Raw genomic sequence first — 24,681 nt, 5'->3', positions numbered from 1 at the left:
AATACTTATGTAAATAAGGTATTTCTGTTTTTGGGGTATTGTGTGAGGAATTTTATTTGTTTAATCAATTTTAGAATAAAGCTGTACCGTAACAATTTGTAGAAAAAGTCAAGGAGTCTGAATACTTTCCAAAGGCACTGTATGTACATTCATGTCCCACTTCCTTGTCTCACGGAGACATCTGTGATGGTATTCTACACGTGAGATATATCTACATGCGATGTGCATGTTTAACGAACATTACAAACCAAGGAGTTAGTTTTGGCAACAAATTCATGAGGAAATGTATATTAAAAAAAATAAGGCAACAGGTAAATATTTCATTCAAAGGCTTCATGTTACGTTTTGAGTCTGTCAGTTTACAGAAATAAACTTCAAAGTAAGCTGTACTATATGACAGACAGTGACAGTCCCTGATGTCGAGGGAGCATGAGTCCATAGAACTATACCCAACTTCAGAAAGACAATCGGCTGCCAATGATCAGAATAAAAACGTGTTGGGTATTCAAACAGTAGAATGCCACCACGCATGTGAAAATCCATTTGTATAATTCATGAAAAAAAAGACTGGCATAACAATAATAACAGCATGGTGCAAACATTTGTGCAACTAGTGTCAAAGTGATTCCTAGATCAGGGTTAACATGGGATTAGAGTTAAAGAAATGCATTCTGGGCAGACGGACGACCACAGATCCTTGTCGACAGACAGGCATAGATGACATCATTAGTAGTCTGCATGAATGAGGAACGATATCGATTATATTTAGTCCCAATAAACTACAGAACTTCAAAACACAGGTGCAATTCTCAGTGCAGTCATTTGGGGGTACTCAACTGCAGGTCAACAATCAACATGGCGCTAGGGAGCTGACAGGTTTAAATGTCTATGGAGCCGACAGACAAGATGGCCAATGTTTAGAACGACAGACCAACCTTAGAAATCAAGGGGTGACAGTGAAGAATCAAACTGGATGTGATTTGACATGGTACACTCATGCAGGCAACAGTCCGTTGTTGAGGACCGCAGAGCATGTATCTCCTAATGCCATCTTAATCAAATCAGTCACTGTCTGTTTGATTGCTGCCCCTCCCTCCCCCAAACAAATAGGCCTTGCCAGACAAAACAGAAGAGAACACAGTTACGTTTGTCTAGTCTGAGCGGTCTTTAAACAGAAACTATTTAGCCCCTCCGGCTAACCAAACAGGTGTTCAGTTACAGGTGCTCTGATGTATGTAAGCACCAAATCAGATGATATCTGCTGATAAAGGTTTTTTCAGTACAAATCACTACAACTTGGTCTCGACTTCAAATTATGTTGATATCTTGGTGTACCTCTTCTGCAAAATAGTAGCATAGTAATAGTAACACAGTCTAGGGCCTGGAGGATGACTGCTTAAAAAACAACTAAAAAACATTAATGATACGTTATGTGGATTGAAGAAAGAAACGTAACAAGTGACTGTTTCGAGAGTGTGAGTGAATTTGTAGGTGTACATTTTAGTGTTTGCATCATGGTGGCGAATGGCTCATTTCTGTAAATATCTTCAATACAAACAGTTCTCACTCCAAAAACTGCTGCTTGTTTTCTCTTTTCTTTTAAACCTATGCACACACATACATATATATTCATATATAATATAGATCTCTCGTTTGGATGCATCAGTAGGTCTACTGCTCTGCGGCCTTGCCACCGGCACCTTTGAACTTGACCACCATGACGGTTATGTTGTCCGGGCACCCGCGGTAGAAAGACTGCAGGACGATGCTCTTGGCGCCAAAGTGGGGTTCGTCGAGGCGCTCTTTGATGAAGCGTACGGCCTCCTCGTTGCTGAATGCGTCCCACAGCCCGTCCGACGCCAGGATCATAAACTCCGGCTGCAGCTTATCTAGGTCAAAGGTCATGATGTCGGGGTTGGGGATGACAACATTCAGGTTCTTCAGAGGGTAGTCGCCCAGCGAACGAGACATTGCCAGGACGCCCTGAACACGCCACGAACCGTTGAAACTGATGAAGCCACCTGGAGGGGGGAGGATGGGGAGAGAAAGGGAGGACAGAGAGGAGAAACCAATGGCTTTTAGTTACAGCAGATGAAGAGATCAAACACATTTTTTGTGTTCCTAAGAGCATGAGCAGATCCATGAATCTTTATCAACTACAGTATGAAGCCATTCAAGTGAAGGGGGGGAATAAATGGATCAGTGCACAAAATGTATTTTCTTTGGTTTCATATCTTTTCACTGACACAATGGTTTCTATTGGACACAGTTCACATACAGTACTGAAGTTCAAAGGTAAAGCAGAAAAATAAACAGTATTCAGGAGAGGTCTGCGCTGCCCTGCCTCTGTGTGTCTCTGTATGTTTGCATTCTCTCCGGCTGCCAGAGCCCCGAGCCAGGTTACTAGAGAATTACCCATGAAGAGGAATCACACAGTAACACACTGGATGAAAGGCTTTACTTGGAAGCCATACTCAACGGGAGGGAAACACAGGGTTACCCTTGAACCCTGCATCATAATAGCTATATAAAAACAGTCATAATATTTGATTTGATCTTTATTTAACTAGGCAAGTCAGTTAAGAACAAATTCTTATTTACAATGACAGCCTACCCTGGCCAAACTCTAACGACGCTGGGTCAATTGTGCGCTGCCCTATGGGACACCCAATCACGGCTGGTTGTGATACAGCCTGGAATCGAACCAGGGTCTACAATGACGCCTGTAGCACTGAGATGCAGTGACTTGGGTCTCCCATGTGGTGCAGCGGTCTAAGTAATAATAATGACAGAGCAGATGTTGTAAACAGTCATGAAAGCTGGTGTGAACTTATGACCACTGATTTTACACTTACTTACACATAGTTACTTAGGTCAGTTACTGGAAACTGCTAGCCAACTAGCTTACCCAGTTTGTGTGTCATTTGCGGTCATGACTTATTTGCAGCTCCACTACCAACCTGTAGATGGCGATGGTGAGCTATGGACAGCCACAAATAACAACAGTGTGTCCTACTTAATTTGTTACTCATTTGACTAAAGGCTCAATTCCATCAAAATCACTTTCACATGAAGGAGAACATGAAACAGTATAAAATTATAATTACATCACAGGCCAATGGGCTCTGTAGACGGTTTTGGGGTTCTCTTGAGGAATGCATTCCATTCCTCACTTACTGGCCCCCCTGATCTATATAAAGCTACGATGTCATCAAGGAAACGTTAAGATAATAATCGGAGATCAAGCTGGTGGGAGTAGTCATGGATACTGCTCCTGATATATATATTTGTAATTTAATTTGGCAGAGGCATGGTTTACCCCTCAGTATAGCTACACTATAACAGCTGAACCAGGGATAGTTGTGTAGTTTCCTCTACAGTTAAAACTCGTTTTTCAAACACTCAGATTTCTTGTTACAACAAGAACACACCTACTTTGTGCATGACAAGTCATTTTTCCAACAATTGTTTACAGACAGATTATTTCACATATAATTCACTGTATCACAATTCTAGTGGGTCAGAAGTTTACATACACTAAGTTGACTGTGCCTTCAAACAGCTTGGAAAATTCTGATAGGCTAATTGACATCATTTGAGTCAATTGGAGGTGTACCTGTGGATGTATTTCAAGGCCTCACCTTCAAACTCTGTGCATCTTTGCTTGACATCACGGGAAAATCAAAAGAAATCAGCCAAGACCTCCACAAGTCTGGTTAATCCTTGGGAGCAATTTCCAAATGCCTGAAGGTACCACGTTCATCTGTACAAACAATAGTACGCAAGTATAAACACCATTGGACCACACAGCCGTCATACCGCTCAGGAAGGAGACGCGTTCTGTCTCCTAGAGATGAACGTACTTTGGTGCGAAAAGTGCAAATCAATCCCAGAACATCAGCAAAGGTCCTTGTGAAGATGCTGGAGGAAACATGTACAAAAGTATCTATATCCACAGTAAAATGAGTCCTATATCAACATAACCTGAAAGGCCGCTCAACAAGGAAGAAGCCACTGCTCCAAAACCACCATAAAAAAGCCAAACTGCGGTTTGCAACTGCACATGGGGACAAAGATCGTCCTTTTTGGAGAAATGTCCTCTGGTCTAATGAAACAAAAATAGAACTGTTTGGCCCTAATGACCATCATTATGTTTGGAGGAAAAAGGGGGATGCTTGCAAGCCGAAGAACACCATCTCAACCGTGAAGCACGGGGGTGGCAGCATCATGTTGGGTGCTTTGCTGCAGGAGGGACTGGTGCACTTCACAAAATAGATGGCATCATGAGTTAAGACAATTATGTGGATATATTGAAGCAACATCTCAAGACATCAGTCAGGAAGTTAATGCTTGATCGCAAATGGGTCTTCCAAATGGACAATTACCCCAAGCATACTTCCAAAGTTGTTGCAAAATGGCTTAAGGACAAAGTCAAGGTATTAGAGTGGCCATCACAAAGACCTGACCTCCATCCCATAGAAAATGTGAGGGCAGAACTGAAAAAGCATGTGCGAGCAAGGAGGCCCACAACCCTGACTCAGTTACACCAGCAGTCATGAGGAATGGACCAAAATTCACCCAACTTATTGTGGGAAGCTTTTGGAAGGCTACCCGAAACATTTGATCCAAGTTAAACAATTTAAAGGCAATGTTACCAAATACTAATTGAGTGTATGTAAACTTCTGACCCAGTGGGAATGTGATGAAAGAAATAAAATCTGAAATAAATCAAATCATTCTCTCTTCTATTCTGACATTTCACATTCTTAAAATAAAGTGGTGATCCTACCTGACCTAAGACAGGGAATTTTTACTAAGACTAAATGTCAGGAATTGTGAGAAACTGAGTTTAAATGTATTTGGCTAAAGGTGTATGTAAACTTCCAACTTCAACTGTATAAATGTTTAGGATTAGGGCTAGTGGTGGAGAGAACTGATCCTAAACCAGTTATTAAGGGATATCCTTTTGCTCACCAGCCTTCTTGATCCTCTTGCGTTCTTTGAGCTGGTAGGGCTTGTGATCATGTGACAGGGCGATGGCATTGCCATCTTTGTCACAGAGCACTCCGCGCAAGTCGCCAACGTTCGCCACCGTCAACTCTTTATCAGACAGCAGGGCCACCAGACATGTGGTACCTGAGAGAGGGAGGACGGGGAGGAGAACGATGAATAGAACCATGTTAGTCTTGAACAACCTATTGCCAAATTCACTGTATAGTAGGGGAGGTAGTTCTGCTCTAATCAGTGACTTTAGTTCAACAATCAAATACAAGGGAGGAGCGAAAACTCGCAGACACTCAGCCCTGCGTGGAATGACTTTGACACATGCGCTATAGCGTGCGATTGCACAAACAAACCCTCTCCAACAATACACAGCCACAGCCCTTTGAAAACAGCACTTCAAAAAGTTGTCCTCTTTGGGTTGTTTTCTTCTCCCTTTCCCTTCTTTGTTTGGTTTCCCAGAGTCTCTGGGCTGAGACTGAAGCCCATTGTCTGAGATCCAAGGCCCTGCAGTGGGAACAGACCAGTCTGTTTGACCATCTGTCTGTTTGCACACCACACAACCCAGAACAGGGCATAGGGGTATGGGAACATCTGACTGGACCACCCCAAGGAGGAGAGATGCTTTGGGACTGGCAGGTAGAGGGAGTGAGGGGAGGTCCATTTCATTGACTGAACCTGCCTTCAGTTTCAACCCTGGGCCTACATTGCATGTCTACACTTGTGATGTGATTGTGATTTTCCATTGCAGGAATTTGGTTATACTCTGCTGTTTCAGGGCTTCGTGAGGAAATTAAACAGGTCCAGCTCCCTGGTGATGTGTTTTTCCATTCGCTTCGATCATTTAGAGGCAAAGACCTTCCGAGCCGCCTGAAACTGATCAAGAAATAATGTAGGAAGAGAGAAAAATGGAGAGTGAGAGATGCAGAGCACGAGATTGTGAATAAAAAGGGGAAAGAGGAGGAGAGAAGTCGAGGGCGAGTGAAGGGAAAATGAGATTACTTCTCAGCAGGACTGATTTTATTATTCCCATTTATAGTTTTGGATGAGGGAAAAAATGAAAAACAAACAGAAAAACAGAGCCAGAATGAAAGAGGCAAGACGGGAGAAAGAGAGGATGAGGCAGACAGCGGGAAAGTGGGGGTAGAGAGAAAGAGAGGATGAGGCAGACAGCGGGAAAGTGGGGGTAGAGAGAAAGAGAGGATGAGGCAGACAGCGGGAAAGTGGGGGTAGAGAGAAAGAGAGGATGGGGCAGACAGAGGGAAAGTGGGGGTAGAGAGAAAGAGAGGATGGGGCAGACAGCGGGAAAGTGGGGGTAGAGAGAAAGAGAGGATGGGGCAGACAGCGGGAAAGTGGGGGTAGAGAGAAAGAGAGGATGAGGCAGACAGCGGGAAAGTGGGGGTAGAGAGAAAGAGAGGATGAGGCAGACAGCGGGAAAGTGGGGGTAGAGAGAAAGAGAGGATGGGGCAGACAGCGGGAAAGTGGGGGTTGAGAGAAAGAGAGGATGGTGCAGACAGCAGGAAAGTGGGGGTAGAGAGAAAGAGAGGATGGGGCAGACAGCGGGAAAGTGGGGGTAGAGAGAAAGAGAGGATGGGGCAGACAGCGGGAAAGTGGGGGTAGAGAGAAAGAGAGCATGGGGCAGACAGCGGGAAAGTGGGGGTAGAGAGAAAGAGAGCATGGGTCAGACAGCGGGAAAGTGGGGGTAGAGAGAAAGAGAGGATTGGGCAGACAGCAGAAAAGTGGGGTAGAGAAAGAGGATTGGGCAGACAGCAGGAAAGTGGGGGTAGAGAAAGAGAGGATTGGGCAGACAGCAGGAAAGTGGGGGTAGAGAAAGAGAGGATGGGGCAGGGAGCGGGAAAGTGGAGGTAGAGAGAAAGAGAGCATGGGGCAGACAGTAGGAAAGTGGGGATAGAGAGAAAGTGGAAACAAGGTGGGAGATAGGAGAGTGAACACAAAAGTTAGCCATTCTATCTTTTCATCTTGTCTGTGTGTGTCTAATCCTCTCCTGCTCCGGTCGACAACTGGCACCTCTCTGTACCATGCCGTTCAGCTAATTATTTCTTAATCGGGCTCCCGTTGTGAAGGAGAAAATGGGCTGTACTGCCCTGCAAGCGCACCCTTCCCCAATTAGTTTCACAGAGCCGCACACACACATACCTCTCCTTTTCCAATTAAATCATCATCCTAGCACAAACATACCACTATCTGATTAGCTCAACTTTGCCCCGTGCACATCCACAAATCCAATTAAACCTAGCATACCTACATATACTGACTTCTCCAAATTAGCCTAGCATACCTGAGCTAGTTCACTCCTTCAATTAGCCAAGGATACCTACAGATCGACTTCGCCAATTAGCTTAGCATATCTACGTTAGTTCACGTTTTTAATTAACATAACATACTGTAGCTAGGCTAACTCTCTTCTTCAATTAGCTAGGCTCTACCCTGATCCGCTCTCTTTTTGCTGAGCATTAGGCATGGCCTGGGCACGTCAAATTCTCCAATTAGCCTACTTTAGTGTGTGCACATAACTATGTCCGTGCCATTGTCTACCAACATTCTAAAAAATAAAAAATAGAACGAACATCTACTACCCAGTCCAAAAGAAATGGCTTCCCCATACATCCTGTGCTGGTCTAGATATCAGCTTTTCCCTATTAACCCCAGGTCCTGACTATAAAGAGAGTAGTGGTCCTCTTAGACATACCAGGCCAAAGAAGTGTTAAATAAATAACTCACTGTAATAAAAGACGGTTTGAATAGACGTAGCTCTTGGCCATTTCATCAGGGGCCTCTCACTCACTTTTCTCTTTTTCCTTCTATCGTTCCCAGATAAACAATGGATGGCTGGATGAAAGGAGCAAGGGATACATCTGATAGGTTGTCCTGGGGACTCTGTTCGCCCTGATAACAACAAAAGCTCAACGCTTCAGTCCCTAAATGATCTACCCGCTCAATCAGATATAAGGACAACAATCAAAAACTATTACCGTAGCTTTATGGTAAGATTATCTTTGTGCTCAAACTTAATCATTCTTACTGTCGTCCAAACAAAGGGATGAGTGAAATACAGGAGAATAATGAACATAATGGGGCTAGGAGGGGGATGGTTGAAACCTCAGTCTGGGAATCAACAGGGCATCTGGCTTTGGAGGGAAAGGAGGGATGGGAGAGAGGGAGGAATGGATGGAAGAGGGGTGGGAGAGAGGAAGGGGTGGGAGAGAGGAAGGGGTGGAGGGGTGGGAGAGAGGGAGGAATGGATGGAAGAGGGGTGGGAGAGATGGCAGAGCAGAAGGAAGATGGGACTTGTGGGTAGGCTAGTTTAGCCTTTTCCACTAGACTGAGTGACGCGGATCACACAATCGATCTCTATAGCATCTGGGATTTCTGCAGAGAGGAGGTCAAAAGGGAGGTGAGTGGTCCCGTGTGGCTCAGTTGGTAGAGCATGGCGCTTGCAATGCCAAGGTTGTGGGTTTAATTCCCACAGGGGACCAATATGATAATGTATGTAGTCACTACTATAAGTGGCTCTGGAGAAGAGTGTTTGCTAAATGACTAACATGTAAATGACAAACAGAGGTAGTGCCTTCACTAAGTGGGCACGTCGCAGGAAGAGAAACCCAAAAGTCAACACTGGTTCTACTTTTACAATCATGGTGTCACATGACCTCCAGTAGAATGTGACTGACACAGCCTGACCGCTTGAAAGGCCTTTTCATACCAGCCACACATTCAATTACACACTCATCCGAGTCATGAGGTTCTGTGCTGTGAATAAACTACTATAGTGAACTGTACAGTCTATAGGATAATACACTCCATCACTCTCTCTCCCCCCAACTCCCACTCAGAATAATAAGTTACATGCAAATAATTATATTCCGTAGAACACCCTCTCTCCAATTCTCACTAGTTCGTTCTCTTCCTCTCGGACGCTCTCCCTCTTTCTCCACCTCCCACTCAGAACATTAAGTTATGTCAGGATCCCGAATACCCGGAGAGAGGCGGAGACATTGCGTGTGCTACACTCCTGAAATCGCAGTGTGTGAAGCGAGTCTTTTACCACCAGCTCATCATGAATATTTTAGCTCTCTTCCCTACATTCTGAATATACCATCATTGGATCGGTTGTGACAACCCCCCCCCCCTCTGGTCCTGTGGGTGCTAAATGAGTATGGATGGCGGTGAAGATGGATGGCGCTCCATCTCCCTCGCTCTATGAGTTCGGGACGACACTCTTCCCCTTTCAGTATCACCTTCTGTCATCTTTATCATATCACCATCCCTATTTTTGTCCCTTGGCTTACTCTCATTCCCTCTGTTCCATACACTGGCCCTTTGTCTCTGTCCAACCCTTTATTCTCTCTTTTGTCCTCCTTCCCCGTTCTTTCTATTCCCCTTATCATGTAACTCTATACCCTCTCGCCCTACACACAGGGCATTCAGAAAGTATGCAGACCTTTTCACGTCCCCCACATTGTTACAGAGCTTTATTCTAAAACGGATTCAATAGTTTGTCCCTCAATCTACACAAAGTACCCCATAACGACAAAGCAAAAACAGGTTAAGATGTTTTTTGCTAATTTATTAAAATTTTTAAAAAGACAGAAATATCACATTTACATAAGTAACCAGAACCTTTACTCAGTACTTTGTTGAAAGCGATTACAGCACTTAGTCTTCTTGGGTATTGACTATACAAGCTTGGCACACCTGTATTTGGAGAGTTTCTCCCATTCTTCTCTGCAGATCCTGTCAAGCGAAGTCAGGGTGGTTGGGGAACGTCACTGCACAGCTATTTTCAGGTCTCTCCAAGATGTTCAGAGCACTCTGGAGGAAGTTTCATCAAGGATCTCTGTACTTTGCTCCGTTCATCCTTCCCTCAATCCTGACTAGTCTCCCAGTCCCTGCAAAAAAAGTTTGGTACTCTTCCCCAGATCTGTGCCTCGACACAATCCTGTCTCTGAGCTCTATGGACAATTCCTTGAACCTCATGGCTTGGTTTTTGCTCTGACATGCACTGTCATCTGCGGGACTTTATATAGATAGGTGTGTGCCTTTCCAAATCATGTCCAATCAGTTTAATTTACCATAGGTGGACTCCAATCAAGTTGTAGAAACATCTCAAGGATGATCAATGGGAAACAGGATGCAACTGAGCTCAATTGAGTCTCACAGCAAAGGTTCTACTTATGTAAATAAGGTATGTTTTTTTGTTGTTGTAATAAATGTGCAAACATTTCTAAAAACCTGTTTTAACTTTGTCATTATGGCATATTGTGTGTAGATTGAGGCGGGGGAAATGATTTAATCCACTTTAGAATAAGGCTGTAACAAATATGGGAAAAGTAGAGGGGTCTGAATACTTTCCGAATGGTCTGTACAGCGCCTTCAGAAATGATCCACACCACTGTTTCCGCATTTTGTTGTGTTACAGCATGAATTTAAAATGGATGAAATTGAGATTGTGTGTCACTGGCCTACACACAATACCCCATAATATCAAAGTGGAAATATGTGTTGAGACATTTTTACAAATGATTTAAAAATGGAAAGCCTAAATAAGTCCAGGAATAAAAAATTTGCTTAATAAGTTGCGTGGACTCACTCTGTGAGCAATAGTGTTTAATATGATTTTTGATTGACTACCTCATCTCTGTACCCCACACATACAGATAATTGTAAGGTCCCGCAGTTGAGCAGTGAATTTCAAACAGATTCAACAAAGATGAGGGAGGTTTTCCAATGCCTCGCAAAGAAGGGCACCTATTGGTAGATATTTAAAACGCAGAGTATCCCTTTAAGCATGGTGAAGTCATTAATTACACTTCGGATGGTGCATCAATACACCCAGTCACTACAAAGATTCCGGCAACTGAGTTAGGAAGGACGCCTGTGAGGAAGGAAACCGCTCAGGGGATTTCACCAGGAGGCCAACAGTGACTTGAATACAGTTAGATTTAAATGGCTGTGACGGATCAACAACATTGTAGTTACTCCACAATACTAAGCTAATTGACAGAGTGAAAAGGAGGAAGTCTGTACAGAATAATATTCTAAAACATGAATCTTGTTTGCAAAAACACACCGAAGTAAAACTGCAAAAAAAATGTGGCAAAGCAATTCACTTTTTGTCCTGAATACAACATATTACTGAGTACCACTCCATATTTTCAAGTATAGTGGTGGCTGCATCATGTTATCAAATCACATTTTACTTGTTGTATTCAGCGCATGTCACAGGTGTAGAACTCAGTGAAATGCTGACTTACAAGCCCTTAACCAACAATTCCGTTAAGAAAAATAAGTGTTAAGAAAGTATTTACTAAAATAAACTGAAGTAAAAAAATAAATACATAAGAACCTTTTTTGGGGGAAAAATAATCAAATACCCTATGTAGTACATTGAGGTCGGAGGCCGAGCTGTTGCCATACCAGGCAGTGATGCAACCAGTGCTCTCAATGGTGCAGCTGTATAACTTTGAGGATCTGAGGACCCATGCCAAATATTTTCAGTCTCCTGAGGGGGAATAGTTTTGTCGTGCCCGACTGTGTGTTTGGACCATGATAGTTCGTTGGTGATGTTGACACCAAGGAACTTGAAGCTCTCAACCTGCTCCACTACAGCCCTGTCAATGAGAATGGGGGCGTGCTTGGTCCACCTTTTCCTGTAGTCCACGATCATCTCCTGTCATCTTGATCACATTGAGGGACAGGTTGTTATCCTGGCACCACACTGCCAGCTCACTGACCTCCTCCCTATAGGCTGTCTCATCGTTGTCAGTGATTAGGCCTACCACTGTTGTGTCATTGGCAAAGTTAATGATGGTGTTGGAGTCGTGCTTGGCCATGCAGTCATGAGTACAGGAGGGGACTGAGCACGCACCCCCGAGGGGCCCCCGTGTTGAGGATCAGCGTGGCAGATGTGTGGCTACCTACCCTTTTTAGTCCAGGATCCAGATGCAGAGGGAGGTGTTTAGTCCCAAGGTACTTAGCTTAGTGATTAGCTTTCAGGGTACTATGGTGTTGAACGCTGAGCTCTAGTCAATGAATAGTATTCTCACATAGGTGATCCTTTTGTCCAGGTGTGAAAGGGCAGTGTGGAGTGCAATAGAGATTGCATCACCTGTGGACCTGTTGAGGCGGTATGCAAATTGGATTGGGTTTATGATTTCTGGGATAATGGTGTTGATGTGAGCTATGACCAGCCTTTCAAAGCACTTCGTGGCTACAGACGTGAGTGCTACGGGTCAGTAGTCATTTAGGCAGGTTACCTTGGTGTTCTTGGGCACAGGGACCATTGTGGTCTGCTTGAAACATGTTGGTATTACCGACTCAGTCAGGGAGAGGTTGAAAATGTCAGTGAAGACACTTGCCAGTTGGTCAGCGCATGCTCATAGTACATGTCCTGGTAATCCATCTGCGGCCTTGTGAATGTTGACCTGTTTAAAGTTCTTATATCAGCTACAGAGAGCGTTATTTCACCAGAACTGTGGGTTCCCACATGCATGCTTCAGTGTTGCTTGCCTCGAAGCGAGCATAGAAGTCATTTAGCTCATCTGGTAGGCTTGGGTCACTGGGCAGCTTGCAGCTGCACTTCCCTTTGTAGTCTGTAATAGTTTGGGTATATTTGCAATCATTAAGGACTGGGGAGTTTTTCAGGATAAAACAGAAAGAATGGAGCTAAGCACTGGCAACATCCTAGAGGAAAACCTGCCTCAGTCTGCTTTCCACCAGACACTGGGTGATGAATTCACCTTTCAGCAGGACAATAACCTAAAACAAGTCCAAATCTACACTGGAGTTACTAACCAAGAAGACAGTGAATGTTGCTGAGTGGCAGAGTTATACTTTTGACTTAAATCAACTTGAAAATGTATGGCAAGACCTGAAAATGTTTGTGTAGCAACAATCAACCACCAATTTGACAGTGTAGAAGAATTTTGAAAACAATAAATGGGCAATTAATGCACAATTCAGATGTGGAAAACTTTGAGATGTACCCAAAAAGACACACAGCTGTAATTGCTGTCAATGTGCTCCTACAAAGTAATGAATCAGGATTGTGAATACTTATGTAAATGACGTATTTCTGCATTTCATTTCCAATAAATATGCAAAAATGTCTAAAAACATGTTTTCACTTTGTCATTATGGTGTATTGTGTGTAGATGGATGAGAGAAAAAAAATCTATGTAATCAATTTTGAATTCAGGCTGTAACAACACAATGTGGAATAAGTCAAGGGGTATGAACACTTTCTGAAAGCGCCATCTGTCAAGCCACCCTAAAGGAGAGGCAGCTGAGGAGAGGGCTTTGGCACTTTCTCTCCCTCTTTCTCCCTTGTTACTGCTACGTCTGTGTCTATGTCTGATGAAGATAAAGCTATATTTCAACAGCTGAATAAGCAGCACGGCCGGAGCCTAAGCCCAAAGTCAGAAATACATTGCAAGCAGCAATTTAGGGCTCCTAGAAAAACAAGTGTAGGAATGAGCAAACCAATGTGAGCAAACATCACAATAGTAATGGGCTCCTTCCTTATAAGAGTCCAGGAGAAGTGCATGTCTGCCCCTAGCCAACCCCACTCATGTACACAAAACAAGCTCGTACACCCCCCTCGAACCACAGCTATTTTTACAAGCTTCATTTCCCCTAGCTCTCGCTATCAAAAACACCACAGCTATTTCAACAAACTCTTCGCGCTGTCCCCAAACCAACTATAGCCATCATTTGAGAATTTCTCAGACAACAGTGTTTGAGCATGCAGAAATTAGTGCAATCAATCCAAAACAAAGAATTGTGGTCACGGTACAAGACGGATCACAAGCCTGGGGCATCCAACTAACAGTGAAGTCAGCACTACACATTATAGCCTATTCATTTTTTTTGTAGGCAATGGTACATATTTTTAAATTCAGGATTAAGGTATAAACTGTTGTTAGATTAGTGCAACATGTCTGCCCACAGAGGTGTGGCTGTGACCTTTAACCCCTGGCTGCCCTGCCCTCTGACCTGCTTCGTTGTAGACGGCTGACAGCTTGTCCAGCATGTCCCTGTCCAGAGCCAGGATCTGCTGCTCCAGAATGGAGGAATAGGACAGACCACCGCTGCTCTCATTCTTCTCCTTCTCCCGGTCGTAGCTCAGGAGCTGTTGACGCAACGCCTCCGACAGATGGGCCTTGGCAAAGTCAGCCGCCGCCTGGGACAAGAAGGAGGAGGGAGAGAGAGCTACAGTGAGCTGGCGATACTGAAGTCAAGAGTTATACATGGTGTAAACTGTAAGAAATTGTAAACTAAGTGATGTTCACAGCTCTGCCCACAGCATCAAACCATGTGGGTGCACACACACACACACACACACACACACACACGGGGGGGAGAAGACAGGCTACAGTAGCGGTGACCTGGCTGTCCTCAGTTCCTTGCTGAAACCCAGATAAAGCAGGAGATAAATAGCCATAAGTAAGGAGGGGGAGAAACTGCACCACTAGCTAAACACGCTTCCCCTCCCTCCATGCTGTGGAATACAGCTGAGCAAGAGAAACTGCACCACTAGCTAAACACGCTTCCCCTCCCTCCATGCTGTGGAATACAGCTGAGCAAGAGAAACTGCACCACTAGCTAAACACGCTTCCCCTCCCTCCATGCTGTGGAATACAGCTGAGCAAGAGAAACTGCACCACTAGCTAAACACGCTTCCCCCTCCCTCCATGCTGTGGAATACAGCTGAGCAAGAGAAACTGCACCACTAGCTAAACACGCTTCCCCTCCCTCCATGCTGTGGAATACAGCTGAGCAAGAGAAACTGCACCACTAGCTAAAAATGCACAGCTGAGCAAGAGAAACTGCACCCTAGCTAAACCGCTTCCCCTCCCTCCGTGCTGTGGAATACAGCTGAGCAAGAGAAACTGCACCACTAGCTAAACACGTTTCCCCTCCCTCCGTGCTGTGGAATACAGCTGAGCAAGAGAAACTGCACCACTAGCTAAACACGTTTCCCCTCCCTCCGTGCTGTGGAATACAGCTGAGCAAGAGAAACTGCACCACTAGCTAAACACGCTTCCCCTCCCTCCGTGCTGTGGAATACAGCTGAGCAAGAGAAACTGCACCACTAGCTAAACACGCTTCCCCTCCCTCCGTGCTGTGGAATACAGCTGAGCAAGAGAAACTGCACCACTAGCTAAACACGTTTCCCCTCCCTCCGTGCTGTGGAATACAGCTGAGCAAGAGAAACTGCACCACTAGCTAAACACGCTTCCCCTCCCGCCTTGCTGTGGAATACAGCTAAACAAGAGAAACTGCACCACTAGCTAAACACGCTTCCCCTCCCTCCGTGCTGTGGAATACAGCTGAGCAAGAGAAACTGCACCACTAGCTAAACACGCTTCCCCTCCCGCCGTGCTGTGGAATACAGCTGAGCAAGAGAAACTGCACCACTAGCTAAACACGCTTCCCTTCCCTCCGTGCTGTGGAATACAGCTGAGCAAGAGAAACTGCACCACTAGCTAAACACGCTTCCCCTCCCGCCGTGCTGTGGAATACAGCTGAGCAAGAGAAACTGCACCAATAGCTAAACACGCTTCCCCTCCCTCCGTGCTGTGGAATACAGCTGAGCAAGAGAAACTGCACCACTAGCTAAACACGCTTCCCCTCCCGCCGTGCTGTGGAATACAGCTGAGCAAGAGAAACTCTATCCTCGGCTGTACATTTCAGCCATGCGATAACGGCACACCCTTTGACAGACAGATATGCAACGCTTCACAACAAAGAGAACAGTTAGTTTTTCTCCTCCTTCCCTGAATCATGGCCAGAGATACAAGCCAAGCCACGCTGACCCAAAAGAGAAAGATATTGGTGTAAAATAATTAGACGTTTTTGACTAACAGGGGGTTTGGCGCTTATATGCGAGGTCAGGGGCCCCAGACAGAGCATGATCTTCTGCCTTATCACTCAAACTGTTTCTGCCTAACATTTCAACTCGCTTCACTTTTTGACTTTCTCTGGCTCTCTCGCTCCCGCTCGCTCTGCGACTGTCCCTTGCTCTCTGTAGCCGACCCCTTCCCCTCTGCCTGCGGTTCCCACAACCCCTCTGTGCTCGCTTTGGGACCGAGGCCTACGGGTGGAATATCCGTCTAGGCCTCTTTCTCTGGCCTCTCTCTCTGAGCTTGCGTGGGGACGTATCTCAGACATTCCTTCCCTCCTGTGGTTACCATAGTGGCCACAGGGATCATAAGGAGGTCAGAGGTCTTTTGTCTGGAGGAACTAGATGGGACAGTAGTGACCACATTAATAGCTTCTTTAGTACACTGTTATTGTGAAGTACAAGGCCTGTCTCGGTTAACAAAGTCGATTTATCCTTTCAGACATCCAAAGAGCAGATGTGTGTTTTTATATGTGAGCGAACACACGGTCATTACGCCTGGATAAGCAAAGAAAACAGGATAACAAGTCTTGAACACCTGTAAAGAGCTCAGCCCTACTCTACTCTGACCCATCCTAGTCCCACTGCAGTCACACTGATCAACTGTGATCAGCACCACCCTACTCAACTACTTTACACCTACCGGGACACCAACATGTCTCCTATTACCCAGATATTATCAGTCGCCTGAGAAAAAGGACGAAACGGCAGCAGTCATGGTTTATACACGGAGAGTGAGAGACAGACACAGAGAGGGGATGGTAGAAGTGTGTGTGACTTATCTGGGCTGTGTTATTTGCTGTGTGTCGAGATGGGGAGAGGAACGGAGGACTGGGGAGAGAAGAACAAAAGGATGACAGAAGTATGGAGAGAAGAACGACGGAGAGAGTGTGTGAGAGAGAGAGATAACACTGCTCTGAGAACTCTTATCTGCTGCGTGTGCACGGCCGACAGTTCTGCTGCTGCCTTAATCATCACAGTGGCGAACGAGTGTGTGTGCTGACTGGGGGGGGGGGGTTGATAGCCACAAACGACATCCTTCTACCAGACCGTCCACTGGCAGTTGGGTTTCAGACTATGTATTCTCAATTATGCTTAAAAATATTTAGTACCTAACATTCTACATAAACGTCAGCGTCAGCGTACACTAAAAACCGTTGACACAATGGAAAAAAACCTCATGATTTATTATTGAAATAGCATGGGCAACTGAGGTAAACTAAATTGGTACAAGTGAAGGCCAAGTGGCAAAGCATAATGCAGCATGCGGGTCGGGGCAGATGAGATGTAGCCATTGTTTGTGCGTGTCTAAGTTTTTGTTTGTTTCTTATCTATAAATTTGTTTTTCAAACGTAAAAAAGGAAAAAGAAAAAATGTGGACAGCAGTTGCAGAAGGCTCTTAATAACAGCCTACCCTAAAGAGCAGAATTACCATGTCGTGGGAGTTGGCCTTGCGGCGATGCTTCACCAAGACAACAAAGCAGCAGATCCCATCACATGAGAGGCATCTGTCAGCAGAGTGACAGAAAGGCAGCAAATATGCTCTCCTGATGAGATACTTTGTGCATTTACTCTGTTGAGATGCACACTGTCCACACACTGGAGTTTTCCCAGTGTTCTTCAGCAGAGAGTGTGAGGAATGTCACAGCTTTGCTCTACCAGCAGATTCCCCCTCACACACACCCCTTATATAACCGCCCACCCTGAAGACCATCTCCCCTCAACTGAACACTTTCCAAATCCCTTCCCACACCAAATGCCTCGCCCAACCCAAACCAATAACCCCTCCACCCTCATCCAATGACAACAGCCAGATCTCTTTACCATAGACGTCCGTCAGACAGTGAGGTTATGAGATCCAGGGAGAGTTATGTGCTGACTGAGGGGGAGAGGGGACTGAACAGAATGACAGTGAGGGAGGAGGGGACTGAACAGAATGACAGTGAGGGAGGAGGGGACTGAACAGAATGACAGTGAGGGAGGAGGGGACTGAACAGAATGACAGTGAGGGAGGAGGGGACTGAACAGAATGACAGTGAGGGAGGAGGGGACTGAACAGAATGACAGTGAGGGAGAAGGGACTGAACAGAATGACAGTGAGGGAGAAGGGACTGAACAGAATGACAGTGAGGGAGAAGGGACTGAACAGGTGCTCTTTACTGCCAGGTTTAGTGATGTTTAAGGGATGGGGAAGGGTCTGCCTGATTTTAACTGCTGTTTCTCCAACAGAAAGTGTGTGTGTGTGTGTGTGTGTGTGTGTGTGTGTGTGTGTGTGTGTGTGTGTGTGTGTGTGTGTGTGTGTGTGTGTGTGTGTGTGTGTGTGTGTGTGTGTGTGGGTACATCATTAAAAATACACCCCCCCCCTCTCCAAACAGAGAGTGTGGAGTAGAAAGCGAGATGAGGAGAGTGGACTAGTTTACTGAAGTATATCATTAAAATATATTCTCCATTTGTACAGAGAGACGCAGAGTGTGACAGAGAGAGAGACAGAGAGACAGAGACAGAGAGAGAGGATAGAACGCTACAGAGGAAGAGCCTGTGTCCATCTTTGACTGATGTGGGGCTACTCGTCTCAGCTCACCTCTAAGCTACCCAGTACCACTGTCGTCCAACATGAAGGAGTGGAACACAGAAAGGCAGCTGTAGTTTGTTGTAAACTACTGTCAAACTTGGCAAAACAAGTGATATGTTTTTTTTTTTACATTTCTCATCTTGAATCATCGATTTTGGATGGAAACATTTACATTTAAGTCATTTAGCAGACGCTCTTATCCAGAGCGACTTACAAACATATTGGCTGGAAAAGTCATGAGGTTTAACATCAAAAGGCCCATGTCTGCAACCACTCCTCACGTACATGTATCTGGTGCCATGACAGAATGTACTGCAACTCTATAGGTTGGTTTGCTGCTGAGGTGTAGCGTAGCCTACTGTATCCTTACAGTGACACTGCAGAGGTCTGTCCTTAGCAGTGGAGAGTGCTAGCCTAGGGGTGAAAGCTCATTTTGTTAGGCTAGCATCATGTTTGCGCTGTGTCAAAGCTCTGTCAAGTACAGGTCTTAAGTGGGTGAGTATATATATATATTATATATATATGAGAAAGGGAGTGAGAGGGGGGGGTTCATTGTGCCAAATATAAACTCAGCAAAAAAAAGAAATGTCCCTTTTTCAGGACCCTGTCTTTCAAAGATAATTCGTAAAAATCCAAATAACTTCACAGATCTTCATTGTAAAGAGTTTAAACACCGTTTCCCATGTTTGGTCACTAAAGAGGCCTTTCTACTAACTCTGAAAAACATCAACAGAAAGATGCCCAGGGTCCCTGCTCATCTGCGTGAACGTGCCTTAGGCATGCTGCAAGGAGGCATGAGGACTGCAGATGTGGCCAGGGCAATAAATTGCAATGTCTGTACTGTGAGACGCCTAAGACAACGCTACAGGACGGACAGCTGATCGTCCTCGCAGTTGCAGACCATGTGTAACACCTGCACAGGATCGGTACATCCCAACATCACACCTGCGGGACAGGTACAGGATGGCAACAACAACTTCGAGTTACACCAGGAATGCACAATCCCTCCGTCAGTGCTCAGACTGTACGCAATAGGCTGGACTGAGGGCTTGTAGGCCTGTTGTACGGCAGGTCCTCACCAGACATCACCGGCAACAACGTCACTTATGGGCACAAAGCCACCGTCGTTGGACCACAGAGGACTGGCAAAAAGTGCTCTTCACTGACGAGTCCCGGTTTTGTCCCACCAGGGGGGGGGGGGGTGGTCGGATTTGCGTTTATCGTCGAAGGAATGAGCGTTACACTGAGGCCTGTACTCTGCTGCGGGATCAATTAGGAGGTGCCACCAGTCATACTGCTCGTTCTGTGCGTGATTTCCTGCAAGACAGGAATGTCAGTGTTCTGCCATGGCCCACGAAGATCCCGGATCTGAATCCCATTGAGCACGTCTGGGACCTGTTGGATCGGAGGGTGAGGGCTAGGGCCATTCCCCCCCCCAGAAATGTCTGGCAACTTGCAGGTGCCTTGGTGGAAGAGTAGGGTAACAGCTCACAGCAAGAACTGGCATATCTGGTGCAGTCCATGAGGAGATGCAGTGCAGTACTTAATGCAGCTGGTGGCCACACCAGATACAGACTGTTACTTTAGATTTTGACCCCCCCCTTGGTTCAGGGACACATTATTCCATTTCTGTTAGTTACGTCTGTGGAACTTGTTCAGCTTATTACATTTAAGTCATTTAGCAGACGCTCTTATCCAGAGCGACTTATGTCTCAGTTGTTAAATCTTACGTTCATACAAATATTTACACACATTAAGTTTGCTTAAAATAAATGCAGTTGAGAGTGAGAGGATGTTTCTTTTTTTGCTGAGTTTAGAAGCCATTCAAAACCAATATCCGTGGCAATGTAATAAGTGCCCTACACTTACCCCCTTTTCTTCCCTGCACCCTTAGAGGGGCATGAGCATGAACCCCATGCAGGAGATTATTGGTCCACACACACACACACACACACACACACACACACACACACACACACACACACACACACACACACACACACACACACACCTGCAGTTTACAAAGAATAAAATGAAAGTGCATTGTCTGAAAGTTCCCCACACTTCGTCACAGCAAATTGCTGACCACCTACGATAGCTTATCTACAAAAGAATGTGCTGCTGTTTGAGGTTTTAAATCAGGGTGGAACTGCTCCGTTGACTTCGAAAAGGTACTGTTCACCCTCACACTCCAAGCACCCCCGTAGAGAGACTGACCACAGATAAGCCACAGACTGAACCCTAACCACAACATTTCGGTCAGGGAGGTCATGGTCCAGTGCTTAGCCAGTGAACCACAGCAGCTGCAGTTCTATAGGCAATCCCAGCTTCAGTGTCTGTTACTGGTAGTCAATAGGTGTTGATCAGCTGCAACAGCTGGCAATGTCTGACCTTCTGAGAATAATTCTCCTCATCCCGGATCTTTGATCCAAACCAACTGCTGAGGGAGCCAGGGAACAAGGCCTCAGGCCTGGAATTCTCCAGTGCTTCTACTAGACCCATCTGTCAGTAGGAGCCGGGGATTACCACTAACCTTTGATCTCTCCTTTGTGATTAACACCACCACCACCGTGTGTGTGTGTGTGTGTGTGTGTGTGTGTGTGTGTGTGTGTGTGTGTGTGTGTGTGTGTGTGTGTGTGTGTGTGTGTGTACGTCCCTAAAGGGGAATCTCCACTCAGTTTTTAAAATTAGGGTTGTTGGAGATCACCGTCTCTGCCTGTCAAAACCTCGGTCCTAATTTAAACACGCCCCTTTAAGGTTTACGTTCAGTTGCCGTTTGTGTTGTAGAAATGAGCTGGAATGCCCCTTTAATATGAGAGTGATGTGGGAAAGGAGGCAAGGGAGGAGAAGAGTGAGAGTAGAAAGCTGAGGAGGGTGAGGGAGTGAAAGGAAGGTGAGGGGCAGAGTGAGAAGAGCCAGAGATGGAAGGTATTCCTAACTGGGAGCACTCCTGGCAGGGGCTGATAAGACAGAGCCCATTCCACCCCAGCCATTCTAACGGAAAATCAGATTCATATTCTAATGGAATGTTCATATTTCAGAAAAGGAGGACTGGGGGTGTGGTAGATTACACTGTGCTCTGTGAGAGTGGACTGGGGTGTGGTAGGCTCCACTGTGCTCTGTGAGAGTGGACTGGGGGTGTGGTAGGCTCCACTGTGCTCTGTGAGAGTGTAGACTGGGGGTGTGGTAGGCTCCACTGTGCTCTGTGAGAGTGTAGACTGGGGGTGTGGTAGGCTCCACTGTGCTCTGTGAGAGTGTGGACTGGGGGTGTGGTAGGCTCCACTGTGCTCTGTGAGAGTGGACTGGGGGTGTGGTAGGCTACACTGTGCTCTGTGAGAGTGGACTGGGGGTGTGGTAGGCTACACTGTGCTCTGTGAGAGTGGACTGGGGGTGTGGTAGGCTACACTGTGCTCTGTGAGAGTGGACTGGGGGTGTGGTAGGCTACACTGTGCTCTGTGAGAGTGGACTGGGGGTGTGGTAGGCTACACTGTGCTCTGTGAGAGTGGACTGGGGGTGTGGTAGGCTACACTGTGCTCTGTGAGAGTGGACTGGGGGTGTGGTAGGCTACACTGTGCTCTGTGAGAGTGGACTGGGGGTGTGGTAGGCTACACTGTGCTCTGTGAGAGTGGACTGGGGGTGTGGTAGGCTACACTGTGCTCTGTGAGAGTGTGGACTGGGGGTGTGGTAGGCTCCACTGTGCTCTGTGAGAGTGGACTGGGGGTGTGGTAGGCTACACTGTGCTCTGTGAGAGTGGACTGGGGGTGTGGTAGACTACACTGTGCTCTGTGACAGAGTGGACTGGGGGTGTGGTAGGCTACACGGTGCTCTGTGACAGAGTGGACTGGGGGTGTGGTAGGCTACACGGTGCTCTGTGACAGAGTGGGTGTGGTAGGCTACACGGTGCTCTGTGACAGAGTCGACTGGGGGTGTGAAATGCTGTGAAGTTCAAAGTGAATGGAGGTTTGAGATGTAAAAACGCTGGCTGCCTGTGATTGTGGAGGTGAATAACGTCAACAGAAAAAGCTTACTGAATGAAGCCCACAGATGAAATGCTATTCCTCATATGAGTGGTGTGTGTGTGTGTTGAAGTGAATTAAAGCTTCGGTATTGACTGTTTCTGGAGATTTTGCAAGCTGTGTGGACGGTGTTGACACACGCACAAACATTATCAAAGCAACCCCTTCGATTGACTGTTCTTTCCCCCCTTGCCAGCTGTGTAATTCCATGTCCCTTCGGGACAATTAAGCTCTATGACATGCAAAAGCCCGCCTCCCAGGGGCCAGTGGCACAGGTGGTTGGCTCTTTTAAATGCCAATAAACAGTCTTTAACAGCCAAGGTGACCATCACCACCTTGAAAATCATGACATTCAGGGGAGTCAACTTCTCTAAAAACAAACACACACACATCCATTATTCATAAAAGAGATGGGAATTCTGACAGGAACGCACACACACCCTTCTTACTCATAAAGATAGGAAAATGTTAATTGAGAAGTGATTCACAATCAGTGAAAGGAAGCAGCCATCTGTCAGTATGAGCCCATTTACACACACACACACACACACACACACACACACACACACACACACACACACACACACACACACACACACACACACACACACACACACACCTTACCCTTAAAGAGATGGGAATTATGACAGCAATACATGCACGAGCATGCGTGCGCACTCACACACACTTTCAGAATGATCTGTGTATGTCCCTGTGGAGGACAGAGGAGGCCATTACAGAAGGTGAGGCACATTAAAGAAACCAGACAACAGAAGGTGATTGTCTTTGTAGACTGATTATATTAGGATTAAGACTTGAAACAAGACTCACTAAAGAGTGCTGAAATACATGCACACTGCGCCATGTCCACCATGCTTTCCAGTGTGTGTGAGCGCGCGTTAAAGCTTGTAAATGTACAGAGGTGTGCTGATATGCAGACATTACAGCAAGGATGTAAACAAGATTCACACCCCCATTTTTCAAAGTCACACACACACACCAAAATGCCAAGCGTGGCATCTGTTTTATAGAATGCCTGTCGTTAGGTATTGCAGGCCTGTAATTTCTGAGCTCTATAAGGTGTTGGGAACTGCATTGTGTGTGTGTGTGTATAATAACAGACACACTGTCGTTAAGGGATCAGGTAAAAACCCGCCAGTACTCTCACATGGGCGCTCACCACCTCAATGCTATGGCTCTGGGGGTAGTAATTAGAATACTCCTACTGACATTAATCAACACCGGCCATAAAAACACTATTGCTCTGCACTCCTCTGAGGAGAGGAGGTTGGGAGAGAGGGAGGGAACAACCTCATGAAAGAGAGATGGCGCAGAAGAGAGAGCGAGCGAGACAGAGGAGGGGGGGTGGGAGGGAGCAGAGGGAAGGGGGTCGAGGGAATCAGAGCCTGAGACAATGAGAGAATGTGAGCTGGGTGCTTATATACACACACACACACACACACACACACACAGGGTTATGTAGGAAGCAGACGCACAATAGCCATTTTTCTAAAAGAACAGATGTAAAAGAATGTTATGACTACTTCCTTTTAGAACACAGATGGGTTCATCACCCAACAAAAACACCCTTGGGCTAAGAACAACACTCTACAATATCGCCCAACAGTGCAGTGGACTACTGGGCTTAACATGCCAGTCATCTTGATACCATCCTGCCATTACCCCTCACAGCCATTACCCCTCACAGCCATTACCCCTCACAGCCATTACCCCTCACAGCCATTACCCCTCACAGCCATTGTTGTAGGCCTGGGATAAAAAAAACTGCTCCTTCTCACACAAACAAACACACACACTTGCATGCATGCAGGTAAGCACAGCTCCATGAAAAACCTGCTTACTCAATAAACTCCCAGCTTCTGTCCCTGCCTGCACCCTAAAGACAATACCTGGCCTATAAAACAGAGGTTTGCGAAAGAGAAAGGCTTCAGAAAGAGAGAGGTTTGCGTCAGAGGACTGAGAAAGAGAGGTTTGCAAAAGAGAGGATAGATGGATGAGAGTATACAGTAGATGTCTCCTCTCCACAGGCCTGCCCTCCATTATAAATTCACTTGTCCTCTCGCCCCTTACCCGACCCCCAATCTATTTTTATACACACACTTCTGTGGCAGGTGTGTGTGTGAAAAAGCTGACATTTACTCTCCTCT

General features: G+C 46.0%; 1 protein-coding gene and 1 non-coding gene across 3 annotated transcripts in view; one reads left to right on the top strand and one right to left on the bottom strand.

Moving 5' to 3' along the window:
• Positions 1 to 23: 23 nt before the first annotated feature.
• Positions 24 to 24,681, bottom strand: part of LOC123992846 (protein phosphatase 1L-like) — a 48,289-nt gene continuing 23,631 nt past the window's right edge. For both annotated transcript variants that reach the window (XM_046294413.1, XM_046294412.1), the window contains exons 2-4: positions 14,017 to 14,203; positions 4,975 to 5,136; positions 24 to 2,021 (exon numbers count right to left, since the gene is read on the bottom strand). In XM_046294413.1, coding sequence (XP_046150369.1) covers positions 1,672 to 2,021; positions 4,975 to 5,136; positions 14,017 to 14,203 — 699 coding nt within the window. In that variant the 3' untranslated portion in view covers positions 24 to 1,671. The remainder of the gene's footprint in view (positions 2,022 to 4,974; positions 5,137 to 14,016; positions 14,204 to 24,681) is intronic.
• Positions 8,423 to 8,498, top strand: trnaa-ugc. Its single transcript has one exon. It is a non-coding gene; the product is annotated as a tRNA-Ala (tRNA).

This window comes from Oncorhynchus gorbuscha, linkage group LG13 (assembly GCF_021184085.1).
Source record: "Oncorhynchus gorbuscha isolate QuinsamMale2020 ecotype Even-year linkage group LG13, OgorEven_v1.0, whole genome shotgun sequence".
Lineage (NCBI taxonomy): Eukaryota > Metazoa > Chordata > Actinopteri > Salmoniformes > Salmonidae > Oncorhynchus > Oncorhynchus gorbuscha.
Note: the sequence above shows the minus strand (reverse complement) of the source record. Positions and strands in the feature narration are given on the sequence as shown.